General features: G+C 37.6%; 1 protein-coding gene across 6 annotated transcripts in view; it reads left to right on the top strand.

Moving 5' to 3' along the window:
• The window catches only part of MAEA (macrophage erythroblast attacher, E3 ubiquitin ligase), a 52,377-nt gene that overhangs the window by 7,931 nt on the left and 26,748 nt on the right, over positions 1-17,698 (top strand). For 3 of the 6 annotated variants that reach the window (XM_054203067.1, XM_054203063.1, XM_054203062.1), the window contains exons 2-3: positions 9,512-9,694; positions 12,775-12,978. In XM_054203067.1, coding sequence (XP_054059042.1) covers positions 9,587-9,694; positions 12,775-12,978 — 312 coding nt within the window. In that variant the 5' untranslated portion in view covers positions 9,512-9,586. Of the gene's footprint in view, positions 1-97; positions 196-4,590; positions 4,674-9,511; positions 9,695-12,774; positions 12,979-17,698 lie in introns of all 6 variants that reach the window. The other 3 variants (XM_054203065.1, XM_054203064.1, XM_054203066.1) reach the window with 3 other exon arrangements.

Raw genomic sequence — 17,698 nt, 5'->3', positions numbered from 1 at the left:
ATATGTGGCATTTGAAAAAGCTTATTTATACCTCAAAGTCTTCAACTGAATTATCTTGGAGACCTGTAGATTCATACAAATCTCTGGTGCTTTTCAGGTGTTATAAGCTAACACAATTGACAAGAGGAAGCACATCATTTTTCTGACCCTTGAAAGGAGAGCATAGTTCTGTAATGGTTCCCCCAACCTAACCTGGTAGGACTCTTATTTTATTTTTCTTGAAACTTTTTTTTTTCTTCTCACTAGTTTTCTGACTTCATGTGCCTGAAAAGATTTTTTTAAAAATCCATTTCAAATTCCCTCCTGCCTGTGATTCAGTTCATTTGAAAAGATGCACAATGTAGGTATTTGTGTTTAAAAAAAAAATAAAAATATTCTACGTTTTACATGGCAAGGAGTTGCTTTCAGTATGAGACTGTAACGTTAAACAAGGGTGATTCACACAGACATCAGTAAAATCAGAATGTATAGTTAAAACTTCCCTGCATATGAGTTGGTACTGCTGTCAAGTTAGACCTGATTAATTTCTTTCTCCAAAATACAGGAGGAAATTGGAAACCTATGTACAAGATGTTTGTTTCTGTTGTCTGTACTGTTTTCTGTGAAAACAATTTTTTAGAAAATAAACCTTTGAAAATTCTTGTTAACGGGAGGCTGGGGAATGATTAATGGTCTTACTTTCACCACTAAATAATTCTTCCTTCAATTGTGATGACTTTTTTGAAGTATCACTCATACTTTGTAATTTCCAACAACTAAATGATAGCTATACAAACTGTTTTTTACTTTCTATTTCTTTCTGCTACATCTGAACTAGTTTCCTATATGCAGTCACTGTGGGGTAGAAAACTCTCTTTGATTAATGTTGTGGTCTGAAAGAGATGGTTTTGGTTTTAGTTTCCATTTTTATTTGGAATTCTTTAGTCTTGAATCTGCATAAGTGAAGAAGGAATCTAGCCTGTGTTGTAGGATGTGACCTGGTAAGTTTGAGAACTGGTGTGCTAAAGGTCTAGTGTAAGGCTAAAGACTTGTGGTAGCATGAGGCTTACATTTTTCACAAAACTTCAATTATGAAATAAACATGTGCAGTTCAGTCTTTCAGTGTTACTGTGTACCAGTTAGGAAAACTTGTGGGCAGCATCAGGCTGGTATTTAAAGTTTAATGCAGTAGCCATGACACTTTGGCCTAACATCCTACACCTCTAAAGGAGCAAAAATGCAGGATGTAACACTTTTTATAAATAAGCTTATTTGGCATAGGGAAAATCTTTCTCCTGTGTCCAGTCCTCTGCTTAATTCTCTGGAAATTCGCTGATAAATGCTGGTAAACAGATTTTTCCTGAAGTAGTCTGAGGATTTTGTTTGGATAGCTGTGGAAGAAAGACAAAGTAGAAGACTTTGTTTCAGTGCTTCTACGTTCTTAAGTAAAATTTTAGTGAGATTCTTAATACATGTCATTGATTTTTCCCTTCCAACCAATGGCTTATTGATGCAGAAATACTATCCTGACTAATCAAATATGGAATAATATACATCAGTTAATGTGACTCCTAAAAGGGAAAGTCCTGCCATGCAAAGATATTGAACTTCTATGTTGGGGAAAAAAAAAAAGAGATGGTGGTGGATTTGGTAGATAGTTTATTTGTATTAGTAGATGTTTTTTTGAAATATCCCTTATCAGGAACTCTTGAAAGAAAGAAGACAGAAGTCCTTATGTGGATAGGTGACTGGGCAAGGTGAGAAACAAACATCACGATTTAGTAGCTAACCTCTGTAATGGAAGAAGGTTAGTGTTAAGGTTCTGCTGGCATGTCTGCCAGTACTGCTCATGTTCAGCTGCTTGAACAGCCTTGGAGAGAGAGTGAATGCTGAGATGATCCAGTTCCCTTGATGGTACTAAGATGTTTGAGATATTACAGATACAACCCAAGTGTGAAACATTAGAGAGGAATAATGAGAGACTGAATGGATATTAAAATAGATTAAATTAAATATAGACAAGTGTAGTGTGATACAGTTTTTAGGTATGGTAGGAAGAAAAACAATTCTAATCTTACATATGCAATAACTGAGTTGGAAATGATCATCGTTGCTCAGTGGGATCTTGGAGTTTTAGTGGATGTTTCCTGGGAATGATCAGGTTAATGTTTACAAACTTAGGATGGAAGTGTTGGGAAAGGGAAGAATGGAGAACCTCAATAGGTAGCAATGAAAATCCATGATTTCTTATTCTCTCAAGTAGCATGAGTTACTCTTGTTTTGTCCCTTCCCTCATCCTGAAAAAGGATGTAGTAGAACTGAAGAATGTCTACAGAAGGGCAAGAATGATTAGAGATATGGAACGGCTATCTTCAAAGAATGGTTTAGGAAGAGCCTCTTCGATCTCAAGAGACATGAGAGATGTAGAAGAGAGTGAATGTTCCCTTTTTTTCTTCCAAAGAAGAACAAAAGGGTTACAAATTAGGCTAGCAATTGACAAACAACAACAAGGAGTGTTTCTTCACACAATGCATGAGGATATGAAATGTCTCACCACAGGATGTTGCAGTGCTAAAATTCTACAGGTCAACAACAACCATCAGATTTCATGGATGAGAAACATCCTGTGGTGTTTCTGCTGTAAAACTCCCACCTCTGGCTCAAGAAGCCCAAAGAGACTATTTGGGATTAGTAACTTGATGTTCTTGCCTTTTTTTTCAAGTGCCATCCCCTTTCTAGATGTTGTCAGAGAAAGGATGGTGACAGAGGAGGGACTTCTGGTCTTACCTGGTATGGCCATTCATGTCTTCGTGCGGAGATGAGTTTGGTGTCTAAATTAGCAATGGGGATCTATGATCCAGTCTCTTTCTAGTTGAATTCATACAATTAAAGTAAGAAAGGACCTCTGCAGACAGTGTAGTTCAGGCTTCTGCTAAAATCTGGGCTAACTTCGAAGCTAATTTGATTTGCTTAGGGTCCTGTCTAGTTCTAAAAGTTTCCAAGGGTGGAGATTCCACCCCTTTCTGGGCTGCTGTTTCAGTGCTTACCAACTCTCCTGGTTAAAATACTTTTTCCTTATGTCCAGGTGGAATTATCTTTGCTGCCAGTTATCAACTCTGCCTCCCTCCTTTTTGCTCTGTAACTCTGTGAAGTCTGGGAGCTCTTACCTATGACCTTCACCTTTAGGTAGTGGAAAACTTCTATCAGATTGTGCTGCTCCCAACACCCTGTAACCTTCTCTTCCACAAGTGAAACAAGCCTTCCTCTCTCAGCCTCTCTTTGCATTTTGTATCCTCCAACCAACTAACCATTGTGGTGGTAGCCTTCTGGATTCTTTCCAGTTTATCAACATGTCTTCTTTTGTGGGGGAAGGGAAGCTGGGAGGGTGGCCTGAAGGCCAGACTTAGTATTCCAGATGAGTCTGCATGAGTGCTGAGCATAGAGAACAATCACTCCTCTCAACCCCCTACCTTTAGTCTTGCTAATGCAGCCCAGTATGTGGTTACCTTCTATTGCCAAAAGAGTCTGTTGCCAAGATTCATGTCCAACCTGTTGTCCATCAGAACATCTACATCTTTTTCTGCAGAAGTGGTCCTAGCCAGTTATTCCAAAGTCTGTGCTAATGGATGTGGTAGTTTTGTGCCAGGTGCAGGGCTCTGTTTTCTGCCTTAATTGCATTTCATAAAGTTCTTTGTGTGTTTCTCCAGCTTGTCATGTCTTCTGAATGGCAGCTTTACCACCCAGCATTATCAAGCACTCCACCAGCTTGTTGTCCTCTGTGAGGTTTCTGATTGTGTGTTCTGTTCCATAGTGCAGGTAGTTGAAGAAGGCATGTATGTTGGAACTGATAAGATTCCTTGGGAGTCAAGCATTACTTGTAATTGGTCACCAGGTAGATTTTGAACCATTGATCAAACAGTGTTGTCAAGCAAATCTACCATGGCTATTCCCAGTCAACTTTATGAGCTTGGAAGTTGCTTCCATCTGATTATTTTTTTTTCCATAACTTTCCCAAGAACTGAGATGAGGCAAACCAGCCTGAGTATCCGTGATCTTCCAGCTTCTCTTTTTGGAAGAGAGGCAAGAAACTTGCCCTTTTCAGTCATTGAGGACTTTCCTTGTTCAGCATGACATTTCAGAGATGATACCAGCTTTGCAGTGTCATCGGTGAGCTCCCTCCCTTCTGGTCCCATGTACCTGTATATCTTCAGTTTGCTTTAGACTTGTTGTGTGAATACTACCTCGCACCCCAGACTCAGTTGCTCGTACATCATCAGGAAGGCTTAGGAGAAGACCTTATTAGTAAAGACAAAGAAGGCGTTCTGTTGTCCATTGTTTCTAGGTCACAAACTCAATTCTGTAAATGATTTTTCTTATCCTCCTTATGCTGCTCACCTCTCTATAAAGCCCTTATAATTACAATTGCTTATTACCGTGAACACTAGCTGAATAAAGTGGATGTATGTGTTGGCCATGATGGTAGGGAGTGCTGCATTTCTAGCTGTGACTCAGAATGCTTTTCTTCCATCATGGCTGGAGGACTGTAACACCTCTGCGAAGAAGATCATGCCACAATTCATATTTCTTTTGTTATCTTTTACTTTCTGCCAGGCAGAGATCCCTTCAACAGTGTGTGTCTTCACTTTGTTTGGAAACCCCTAGTGCTGAGTGAGTGACTGTCTGTTGTGGAAGCTGTGAGTATGCATCAAGGCTAAAACATTGCCACGTTCTTGAGGTGCCATTAAGCTGCTTAGTGGAATTCAAGGTGAAAAACAGCATAAGAAGTCCAGTCTGGTTGTCGGACTCCCACCAACTTAAATACTGTTGAAGTAGTGGAGATTTTTAAGCTTTGATCACTGTAATTAATGAACTTCTGTGAAGGGAAAATGTTTTGCATTCTGCTCTCCTCTTCTATATTGTTAAAGGCTATAGATGATATCTTCTCATGGCATGCTTTTTAAAGCCAATTTTTTTCTGAGCCTGTAGAGAAAAGCATCTATATATGTTTCTATATATTCAATTTATGGATGGAGTATTAATTGTGTGTGTAGATACATTTAGAAAACCTTAAGAAGAAAAGAAAAATTAAGTATCATTAAAATGTTGATAATGAATGTAAAACCAAAGGTAGACGTGCATTGTGGGATGCTGTGTAGAGAATTAGCTGGTTTAACTTGGTAGTATTTATATTTCTTTAAATATTTTTTTTGAGACTAATAATAAATACTTGGGAAGTATATACAGTTTGCTAATCATCAGGATACAATATATCCAAGTAGTTAATACTTGCTTTTTTCTAGTTATAATATGTATTCAGAAAAATCAAGAAAATGGTATCACTTAGTAATGAATGGCTTACTGAAAAATTTATTTTGATGGAAATATGTTTAGTAGAGAACATCATTATATTTAAGGGTATTTCAAGTTAAATTTGATGTGGCTTATTAAAACAAATACTACCTGCAGTTGCACAATTTGATCAGTTTTAGCTACTTCATTATTTTAGAACTAGTCAGTCTTGCCTTGGTACATTATTTGCAGTCATGGGCTGGAAGAGGACTGAAGGCAAGAGAGTTAACATCACAGTTGTGTTCCTAAGTGTAAGCTTAAAAACTGTCTCTGATGTTCTTAGCTCTGCTGTTTTCCACTCCTTCCACTCAAATGAACAACCAAGGTATAGGTCTCATGGCAGTCCGTCCTCCTCTTCCACCAGTTTAAGCTTTTAGACACAGAAGAACCCTCTTCTAAGTCTTGTCTCCACAGCCAGAGGTTGCTGGAGCATGTTCTGGAACAGCATACCGGAGTTTTCCGGCTTTCTAAAACCAAAGTGAAGTAACTCCTGAAAATACTTGGATCAGATTATTCAGTTCTCTGCCTTGCTGTTAGCACTTAGCACCTAGAAACAGTCACGCTGCACTTGCAGAAGCCTCCAGTCAAGGAGACTTTCCTTCACATCACGATAGCAACATTTTGATCTCAGAAAATCTTGTGTTACTGTAATTTTACCTCTTGTGTAGGCTGTTCTAACTTAAGTCAAATTCCTTTTCATTATGTTTAAGTTTGACCTATGTTAGTACATGCTTAAGTTGAATAGTGTGTCTGCAGCTGCGGAAGCTGATGAACAAAAAAAGCAGAATCTATTTAGTAATACTGGATTTAAATGCCCACTAATATTTTGCATCTCTCCTTTGTATCCTCTTGTATGCTCATGGTATGAGCCAACTGAGGTGTAGTTTTTCAAGCTCTGAGTAGGACAAGTTGGTATTGTGCTTTTACACGATACCTTCTGGTCAGTTCTTGCTGCTTTATTTCAAATTTTTTCAACGTTTAGTAGCTGGTTATCCTTCTTTCCTTAAGGTAGTGCTTCCCTAGGGTGAGTTCTGTAGGCCACTCTTGTCCTTAAAGAATAACTGTGTAATCCAGGCTTGGTCACAGAATGGTACTGTCAGTAAAAACTGTAAGCCTCTAATACGCTTGTGGCAGCTAATGATATGTAAATTTTGCATCTGTCTCTTAGTCCAAAAAGTTTGGTGTCCACTGTTCTGGTGTCCATTATGGTATCTGAAAATAAAAGTGAAGCATAATTAAGAATTTTTAGAATGACATTTTCCAGAGCATTGTTTTGTTACGTTTTTCTTCCTTCCATTTACTTTCATTATTGGAGGAAAAAAAGTAAACTTATTGGTACTTTAACTTTTGAAGAGTTAAGTGGTAAAGCAAACCAATACTGGGGAGCAGAGGCTGTTTCGAAGCATAGGAGCTGTATGAGTAACAAAAGAACCAGCAGATCAAGATGCAGAGTCTAGATAAGATGCTTTCTTGGTAAGGAAGGTAGCGGTTGCAATTTCTTAACTTTGGCATTCATAGAATCTAGTCTTGTAAAGTAAGTGTAAAAGCTGTACTTGGATACAATTTACAAATCTTCTCTAAAGACTGCTGGCTCCATAGTAAGGAACAAGTGCACAGGCAAATTATGAAAAACTCTCTGGTAAAGACATTTTTCAGTTTCAGTTGTGCAAATAATTTTATTGTACCTTTAAAGTCATTTCCCTGGTTATGGTACACTAACATTGTGTTTAGCAATATACTTATTTGTATTTACTTTCGGAGTATATGGTAATAAAGCAGTTCAACTCCTAGCCTCTCTGCAGAGGATGTTCTGATCTCTTTTAGGGGAGGGGAAAAAAAAAAAAGGATAAAACAAGATTCAAAAACCTACTGCACCTAGACACAGTTAAATGATATATAACGACGCCAGCTGAAATTGAAAGTCCAGTTGTTCTAAATGTCATATGAACACAGACCGTGCCAGAAATTTGCACACTAAAGAGACAGAGCATGGGAAACGGGAAGTGTTATTGCTCTTGTGTGCAGATAAGAAACTAGGGAAAAGGGAGATTAAAGCTAAGACTTTTTTTTCAAACTGACTGGATCTGTGTGTCCAGTTCAACTGACTGCTCAAAATGTGACAAAACCACTTTTTTGTGGTCAAACAGATACTTCAAATCAGTAGTAGCTTCTGAAAGTCTTGACTGATGTAGCTTTTCAGTGTGGTGTGGAAAGCTCGTTAGCAAAGTACTTGCAGAAATTAAATTCAGTAGATGCAAGTAACTGAAGGAAACATGAATAGTAAGAAAATGCAGGGGAGCGGGGAAGGAAGACGTTATCTGAATGCTGCCTGGCATCAAGTCTTGGACTTGGAAGCAAGCTTCCATGTTCAAAAGCATGAGATGCCAAAATAATGGCCCCACCAAAACACTCATTCCATCTGTGGGGCTTTAAAACCTTTTATCTTTTCGTTGGAAATGGAGGAGGGAAATAAAAGCTAAAGATGGAATAAAAGATGGTTATACAGACAATTAACTAGGTATTAAAGCCTATTAATTGTGATGTTTTATGTGGTTTGAGTTTTTGGGGGGTGTGGTGCTAGGATTTTAGGGGAGGATGTATAAGGAAAATAATTGTTTTAGCTTGATACTTTCTGTGGTAAAGACTTGTTCTGTCATTTGTTTGGGTCTCAGTTTGAGATGCCAGAAAGCATTAAATAGATCATTTCAGTCTTTCTGAGAGGAAGAGGAGCCCTTTCATATCTTATCAGGAGTATCTTTGTGTTATACTTCTGCTACAAGTAAGAACAACCTATTGTAGATCATACAAAGTCTTGGAAAGCAAGTACTTTGGCTCATCTTCTTTACTCTGAACCTAAACATCTTATCTGCACATCTCACTGTGAATTGCAATGCTTATGTAGTAACCTCTCCTAATAGAGCCCAAAAGGAGAGTGGACCCTGGGGATACTTTCTTGCATGCAAATGATTAGAAGGAAGAAAATGGAGGCAATCTTGATATAATTGATTAGAAGTGATATACTTGAAAGATATGTAATCAAACATATACGTGATACGTACCAAACAGAACACTGATTTGCATTTCCTGTTTTACCTTTAATATGTATAATCTGATTGCTAGCTAAATTGTGCCTTTGATTAATGGAAAAGCAATCAAGATTATCGTAACTACCTGAAGGAACTTCTCATGGATTTTTTCAAGATAAAAGAAAAGGATGAATTAAGTGTATAACACTGGAATGTTTTTAGTTCTAAAATTCCTGTTTCCATGGAGTGATAGAACTTCCTGTCTAAATTGCTGATGCTGTCACTGTAGTGGAAGCAACATGATGGGAGCAGCTTAACATTTACTGTAAGTTTTTCCTAATTCATTCAGTACCCTAAAATTTGATCAGGCTGTAGACTGCTCCCATATATGTGTCCTTAATGGCCATCAGTAGCAGTTTTGATATGGCTGTCCCATAAAGGCATGGGACAAGTAGGACAGGAGACCTCTAAGACTGGGTAGTCTCTAAGGTGACGAATGGAGCCTCAGAGGAATTTAACAAACTTAGTTAAAAAAAGCCTACATTGTATGACTAAAAGAAAACTAATTCCAGTCCTACTGGAATTAATATTAAAAAGTAGTCTTTCATGGGCAGATACAGGTAGGAGACCTATTAGATTTCCTGAATAACCGTTAGTGTAGCATGTATAAATTTTTCAGTAACCAATATGCGTTATACAAGCTTTCTCAAACATAACTTTCTCTTCTTTTATGAACTCCTGGAGGAAAGAAATGTAAACTTAAAAAGCCATGTTCTGGTGGGTGATGTCTTAGTTGTAGTTAACTTGTAGGTTTCCTTTTTAAGATACACGTTTATCTTTGCTTTCTGTTCTCCCTGAACTATTTCCATCAGTGCTTGCTGCAGTCAAAGCAGGATAGGTGAAACTGGTATCAGAAAAGAATCTACCAGCTTTTATTTCCTGTCACTGTTTTTTCGTAATCTTTGAAGTGTTAGCTCCTTGCTGAGAGGGCTTAAATAAGGGCTTTGATATGAGAACTCCAGTTCAGTGTCCTCTAGTGTCCTGAAACCTAGGTGGTGTTCTGACTGCATCAGATAAAATCATCAGTCTCTTTAGACTCTAGAAGATCTGACTTTTTTTAATATAGAAATTCTGATGACTTGATATTTCTCATTTAGGTGCCATATGAAACGCTGAACAAACGGTTTCGAGCTGCACAGAAAAACATTGATCGAGAGACTAGCCACGTTACAATGGTTGTGGCAGAGCTGGAGAAGACGCTGAGCAGTTGTCCTGCTGTGGATTCGGTTGTTAGTCTCCTGGATGGAGTAGTTGAAAAGCTCAGTGTTCTGAAACGAAAGGTAAGTGTACCTTGTGACTGCTTTGTCTTTACAAAGTTAACACAAATAGTTATCTGCAATGCTGTTTGCTTTTACCACCTAAGAATGAGTTAGAAACAAACTATATAGTATAAGCCATCCTTATTTTGGATGGGAATATTACTCATCCTGAGACTCATCAGAACACTTACTTGAAACAAATCTTGTAGAAAAATGAAAATAGCTCTGTTGCCTGGCTTTAGAGCAGTGCTTCTCCAAAAATAAATAGACGAAGCAAATGGTAGCAGAGTCATTTCATTAAAACTTAAATGAAATAACCAACAGATATAAATCTTGAGACTATATTAAGTGAAGCGTCAAAATACCTTGGAGGTTTGTAACATGAAAATAACACTGTCATGTATGTTGATTTGGGGTTTTCTGCTTGAACAGGTTAGCTAGGTGGTGAAAAGCTGTTCTGCAAAAGACTTCATAAATCTAATTGCTATTTTCATCTTTGGTTTGTGAGTCTTAGAGGTCTTGAAAGATACGTTTTCTTCACTTCTCTCTTACAGAAAGAAATTACTGCTATTTCTGAAAGAGGTGTTAGATTTTGCTTGTAGGTGTGTAGTAATGATGTGGAGGAGTAAGTTATTTACTTGTTAAATCTTTGCTGACTGCGGGGGTGTGTCTGAAGGCATTGCTGAATGTTTTGGGTGCAAGGCTCCATTTTAGTGTAATTGCTCATTTGTTTTTCACTGCCTGAAAGACTGTGGGGAATCTTATAGCTGCTCAGAAAGAACAAAAGGCAAAAAAATCTGTTTAACAGTAAAAGTCTTCTGAAATACAAAGGTCTTGTTTCTGCTCCAAACCCTCAACTCCAACTGTCTTCTCTGTAATCTCTGCCTGGAGCAAAATGATTGTTTTCTTTAGGGCCTTTGGACCCATGTGGGATCTCTGTTTCTTCCTGTGTTTAGACAAGGATCTGATGAACTGCTGAGATGGCCATAATAGAATTAGATGGTTCCTTTATTTAACACCTTAATGACTCCTAAAAATGAGCTTTTGAACACTGCAGGTTTCTTGGGTTCTGAAAATGATCCTGGGGAACCCTAGGCTTTTGTGTTTTCTCTTTTGTATCCTGTTTAATATGCTTGTTCCCTCAAGTTCTATTAATGTCCAGCTGGGCAAGTCCAGATAGACTTGCTTCAGAGGGTTTTGAAAAGGATCTGTAGCCTTTCTGAACGCACTAGAAGGATCAAAAAAGCAGCAAGAGCTGTGTAAGTCCAGATACAAAACCATATAAGGAGAGCCTTTTGGAATGAGAAGGGACTCAACCTTTGTGTCTGCCTGCCTTGAAGTCTTCTAGTTGTATTCAGAATAATTCTTGAGGTTGCCTTCACATCTGATAATACTGCAGACATCTAACAAGCGAAAGTGAGTTTTGGCTTGAGTTAGTATTTTCTTGTTGAATAGGAAAAGGCTCAGTTATAACTTAAAATAATGATCTCCAAACCATACGTTACAAAACAAAGCTCAATTCAGTAATAGAAGTAACTCAGATTTCAGGAATAAAAATAACTCAGGCTACAGATGTTTACATAAGTTTTAGTAAAAAAACCTGTGTTGTAGGATTTTTAGATACTAGAATTTGGTATCAAGGACCAGATCAGAGTCAAGCTTAATTGGGGCAAATGCTTGGTAAGCTCTTCTTGCACAAGTTTTCATGTATTTTACTTTGCTTACCAAATATTGATCCTTCCAGAACAAGTCTGTAAATAAGCATGCATGGTAAAGGCAATTAGAACCAACCTGTGCTTCTGGAGCTGGAACTGTTGCCCAAGGATGATACTGTAGCCTGAATAGCTTGAGTACTGGGAAGGCAGACGTGCCAGCACAGAGTGCAAAGTGGGCTGCCAAAAGCCAGCCAGGTTATTTGGTTTGTGCGTGGTTGGCAAACCTGCATGGACTGTCCTGTTGCCATAGCTATGCAGTTTTTCAAACGCAAGCCAGTGAGTTTAAAGTCACCACAAGTAAGGCAACCCAACCTGGAACTGCATCACTAGTGATTTATCGCAGATAGGAAAGTGCTAAGCCTCCATTGTCTTCTGGTTTGCTTTTACCTTAGCAAGCATATAAAAGCACTGCAAGCTTTCTTGTGTTCTGTAGCCTGGCGTGACCCACAATTGTTACGTGCTGTATGCTGAGTCAGCTAGCTTTGGATTACGTTATGTCTGTAATAAAATTACTTGTTAAAATTTGCAGCATAACTAATCAGCCATATAACTTTAATGTTGAAGGAAAGTAAGTGTGACCTGAGTGCTTGTTTTTAATTAAAAAAAAAAAAAATGTTGTGGAGTTATTTTGGAGTGGGTGTTTTGCACTGGACATGCCAATATGTTTGCTTAAAAAAAAAAAGTCATTCTGCTTCCTCTGGACAAATTTATTTTTCTAAGTAAGGCTTCTAACAGTAGATACATATTTCCAGAGGAGCAGAGGTGAGTAAAATAATACCTGACGAAATAAATAAATAAAATAAAGCTGATAATTTTTGAAAAACTACTCTAAGATCCTTGAATTAAAGATGCCAAGAGGCCAAATGTTTATATAATTTTCATTATTGCATGACTGATTAGAATGGCTCCAGTGTATTAGAAGTAATGTGGGTTTACTCTGCATCACTCCTCAGTAGAACTAATTGAGTAGGACAGTCGCTTGAGGAAGAAGCCATGCATAGGTTAGAGGTGGAAATTCATGATTTTCAACTGTTTGGGCCAGATGACTGCAAACCTTCACAAAGCTCTTTGCAGAGCAGTTGGTGCTGTAGTTGATAACGTTGCTGTTTTCAGACTAACTGCACATTAAGCAGAAAAATGCATATGCTCATAACATCAAATAAGTTGAAACTTATTTATATGCAAGAATATCTCAGAACTGGACCGGCCATGCTGAAACATGCAGTGCCATATGAAATATCTTTCTAAATAAAAAAAGCAAACACTATTGGGAGTAACTGTATAATATGTAAAGAATGCTTACAAACAATTCTTTCTGTATTTTGCTTTAAAGGCAGATTGAAAATATATAGCTCTTATTTGTTCCTGTTAATTTTTACTTTTTAGGCCGTTGAATCAATCCAGGCTGAAGATGAAAGTGCAAAACTTTGCAAACGTAGGATTGAACATCTGAAAGAACATAGTAGTGACCAGCCAGCTGCTGCAAACATGTGGAAGAAGAAACGTATGGATCGTATGATGGTGGAACATCTTTTACGCTGTGGCTACTACAATACGGCTGTAAAACTGGCGAGACAAAGTGGTATTGAGGTTGGTAGCAATGTGCACTAATTTACTAATGAAACGGTAGTAAAGAGGAAGTTGGCAAATAAGAACAAGCTGCTTCAGCCCCGTATCAGTTATTTTTATGTATTAGCATGCCTTTATTAATAATGTTTATCTGTTAATCTTTCTAGGCCTGAGTTTGTTCTCATTACTTGTCATAAATTGTATTTTAATTTATTTAATAAGTCAACATTCAAGGCATAACTCTTAGTCACAAATTTAATGCTTTTAGATAAACACCTTACCCTGTTAGAATAATTTTCAGATGTCATACAGAATTTCTTGTTAGGGGCCTTTAGGGTGCTGATTAAGCAGTTGGTGGAGCTTCCCATCTGTCTAGCCACACTTGGATGATATGTGTAGGTGACCAGACTGAGCAGAATAGTACATGCTGACTGCAGGAACAACTGTTTTATTGTATCATCCTATTTAATGCATCAAGAGGAAAGCTGGCTTATACTTTGGAAAACAAATCTTGATACAATTTGGGTTTTTTCGTAGCCCGTATATCTTGCATGGTCCACAGAAACTTTTTGCTGGTTTGCTTATTTCAACCTTTATGATTGTGGTTGTCGCTTTCTTTTTCACTGGTTATCTAGTTGGTTTTGCTTCCATCTCATAATTGCTTATGAAGTGTTTGGAGTTTGTGCACCTTGGTGTAGCTTCTTTATGCAGATCAATGAATCCGCACTGTGGTCCTCTGACAGCCACAAGGACGTTGAAACTGATTCTTTAAGAACTTGCTGTTTATTTAGAGAAATTATGCTTTGCTAATTTTGGGTAGCGTTTGCTATTTGATCCTCAGTGATTCTTGAATCTTAAGTTCTTTTGATATTCCTAATTCCACAAGGTAGCAACTCTTCTGGTTAAAATCTTTCTCCTATAAAGATAAAAGATGCAGAGACTTTATTTGTATTACATGACTCACATACTTTGCCTTTCTTAAGTGACATAGTTGAACGCATCTCTCTGAGCTAGTTAAGGGGAAGAGATCTTTGTTGCTGGTGTCAAATTACAGCATATGTACCTGTTCTTTGTTTTGTGCAAGAAGCATGTCTGTCACATGTCTCTCTTACTCCGTGGCTGCTTTACCAGTCTGATCCTGTTCAACCAGCAGTGATTTGGTAAATACCAAAAATACCACTTCTGGCAGACGTTTCCCTCTGTTTTGAGCAGGAGCTCATCTCCTGCTGAATCCTCTTGTTACCATACCTACTTGGTCTGCTGAAAAAGCACTATGGAAATATTTTCACTTTCATAGCAAATTCTATTATGCCTGATTAAGTAATGCTTAGCTTTGGTTTAGACATGAGCATGGAAGTCCATCATGATATACTGCAAGACCATGTTGTATGAAGGGTTTCACTTGTGTAGCCTTAAAGCTTTTGATTCCGTTTGCCAAACAGGAACTCTTGTGTTTAAAAAAAAAAAAAAAAGTTTTAAATAAGCTTATTTAACTTCTGCCTTCAGGCCTAAGTATTTTTATTTCCACAACATCAAAGTAACTTGAATAACACAGAACTCAGTTGCACATGTTGAATGCACTGAGGCCATATTTCTTCTATTTTGCTAAAATTATGCATTTTACTCAAAATTTACATTTCGGCTAAATGAGGATAGACTTCCCTCAGTCTCTCAACATTGTACTCAGTATGTTTTACTGTATGGTGATACTCATTGTGAACAGCTTTTACAATGGTAAGATACTGAGACTTGACTGTTACACAGAATTTGTGGTTTTACTCGTTTAATAAGACAGCTTCTCTGGGGTGTTTTTGTTTCTTTCTTGCTGAAGGATATGAGCATTGAAACATTCTCTAATGGTTAATAATGTAACTTAGCTGTAGAGATTACAAAATATCATGGTATTCTTTTCTCATCCAAAGTAATCTTTGTGTACTGCAGTCTCAACTGCAATTTTGATAAATGTCTCCACTGCGGGGTTTAGAGGCACATTGCTATATGGTGAACCTGGTCATGTCTATTACCTGATTTTTTTTTTTTGATACATCAAGACAATATTGTTACCACTGGGTAGGCACTATACCCTAAGTAGGAACCTGAAAAAGAGGTGATGCTGGTGGACAAGTTGAGCATGACCCACCAATGCACCCTTGTGGCAAAGACGACTCAACAGTACTCTCTGGGTTGCATTGGGATGAGCATCACCAGCAGGGGAAGGGTGTGGTGATCCAGCCCCTCTACTCAACTCTTGTTAGACTCATCTGGCTGCTGTATTTAGTTCTGTGCTCCTCTGAAGGCAGACTGAGGTGTGAAGTCTCCCTGTCCTTGGAGATACTCAAACCCAGATTGGACTGGGAAAGGTCCTAAGTAACCTGTTGTAGGTGACCCTGCTTTGAGCAAGGGGACTACACAACCTGCAGAGGTCCCATTCTCAACCATTCTGTTTCTGATTGCAGGCCAAATGGCTAAAAGTACCCTTTGCTGCTATTTGAAAAGGCTGAATGAAACGGCTTTTTCCATTTCAGTTGTAGTTTGTGGATCCTAGGTTAAGCATCTTTCAGTAGCTGTTAGACCAGTCTTGGGAGCATGTCTCAGCCTGCTTGTTTTAAGTTCCTTTTGCATGGCTTCTGAATGCTAAGAGACCTGCAGAGCTGCTAAGGTACTTCATGGGTGGAAACAGTTTAGAAAGCATTCTGTTTCAGTGACCAAAAGCAAACCATTAAATCATTTATATGTTTGCCAGTAATACACAGCACACCGTTTGCTCAAAGATTGACTACGCACCATAGTGTCCAATTCTAAAAGTTATTGATGGGCTGTGACAAATTCTAGTCTGCTTTCTAAATTAACTACCTTCATAGGAATGATATTCTTGAATTCTTGTCATGGAAGATAAGCGCTTAAAAGCTGTGGTTATAAACTAGGAAGCAAACAGCTATGAAAAATGCTGGATGTGAAAAATTATAGGGAAGCTTTAATATTAGAGTTATGAACTAGCTCAGGTTAGGAATAACTTCTGGCATGCAGCATATATAAAGCATAATGTTATATGGCAATATAAGAAATAAACTACAAACGTATAATGTGTGTGATATGTCTTTAAAGAAAAGTAATGCTGTTTGGGAAAGAAAACCAAAATGTGAGTAATATTGAAATAAGAGCTGACAGTCAAGGACAGAAATGTCACGTTTTTGCCAAAGTAAATATGGCGTGGAGGGGATTCTGGATTCTATTGTGGACTTTTTTCTTGGTGTGTTCTGGCTCCCTAATGATGTGAAAAACAGTTTTGGTTGAAGATATAAACTAGATGTTAAGTTTTTGTTATTGCATACAAATGAAGCTCATCAGTATCAGCTTGTTACACATAATGATCTTATTTTGACTCTATTATGACCTTGGAGTGCAACACCAATATAAAAATGCATGTTTTCATCTGCAGATTCATATATTCACCTACCTGGCAGGGTTGTCTGTTAACTTAAACTTTGCTGTTCTGTGTTCTGCTACATTGAATGCTATCTTATTTCAGTGCCATTGATAGGCAAATCTAGATTTGGAAATACGTTGTTCCAGTAGGAAGTTGGTTGCTGTTTGTAGATAAGTTTCATAATGAGGTTAGGTATGTAGTGCTTTGTTTCCCCTTCTTAGGGGTGGTTGTTTTCTAAATTTTATGCTTTTTCTAGCCCCCTTTTTCATAGGCTAGGAAGGAAAAAAAAAACATGTAAAGTGTCCTTATGTTCTTTGCTATGTAATAGCCATAGTGATTTTTGCCTATATGATTGAAAACAAACACAGATTCTGAAGCTGAAAGTCTCTTAAATGCCATAAATCCTCTTTCTGTCTTTGCTTAGTTTTAGTAAAAGAATATATGTGCTTGCCTTAATGCCTATACTGTACAAAAGTTGTACAAGTGGCAATGCTTTGTCTGTGACGAATCGATTAAATTTAAACCACGTGTCTGTGTGTTAGGGCAAGGAGCAGATGATTTAGAAATCTATAAACCACTGAGGGACAGAACTACTACACCCCTGGGAAGGTGGGCAGTGGCTCTGTAAGGTTGCAGGTATAAGAGAACGCTTGAGTTGAAATAACTCTTTTTAAACAGCTTAAAATTGGTTAACTTGACCTTGCATCATGAATTATGCATGCCAATCAAAGTTTTGCAAATTAATGTTCTTAGATCAGTAATTAAATAGGTGTATCATTCTTCAAAGATACTTAACCTAGCTGTTTGCATTAATCCCACAGTATGCTTTTTGTTTTTGGGAATTGTTGAGGAAAAAAAATTAGTATTCCATTAACTTCAAAAGTTTTGTCTAGATATATGACCATTCTAAACATTGACCTGTATCAGAAGGGCTTCTTGACACTTGAAGCATTATTAAATTAATTAAGAGCAGTCCTAAAAAGATAACAGTTTTTTTGAAGCAGGAGTTCTGATCTTCAGTTTTTGTCAATGGTTTCGTTCTCGAGCGGAACTTCTAAATCTATGATAACAGTTTTTCCCTGGAGAATATCAAAATAGGGCAAATACTACAAAGCCATTCTGAAAATATTTCACTGTCTTTCAAACTGGTATAGTAAATATATTATTTTTTTAAAAATTTTTATTAGTATAAACGAAAGGAATAATAGTCACTGAAAAAAGCTCATTATCTTCTGTTCTCCCCTCTCTCCAATTTGGTCCAATTCTTTCTCTTTTCTACTGCATAAACACAGCTTCAGTTTTAATAATTTGGAA

The sequence above is a fragment of the Rissa tridactyla genome, chromosome 5, assembly GCF_028500815.1.
Source record: "Rissa tridactyla isolate bRisTri1 chromosome 5, bRisTri1.patW.cur.20221130, whole genome shotgun sequence".
NCBI classification, from domain to species: Eukaryota; Metazoa; Chordata; class Aves; order Charadriiformes; family Laridae; genus Rissa; species Rissa tridactyla.
The sequence above is the reverse complement of the archived record's forward strand: the minus strand, read 5'-3'. Positions and strand labels throughout refer to the sequence as shown.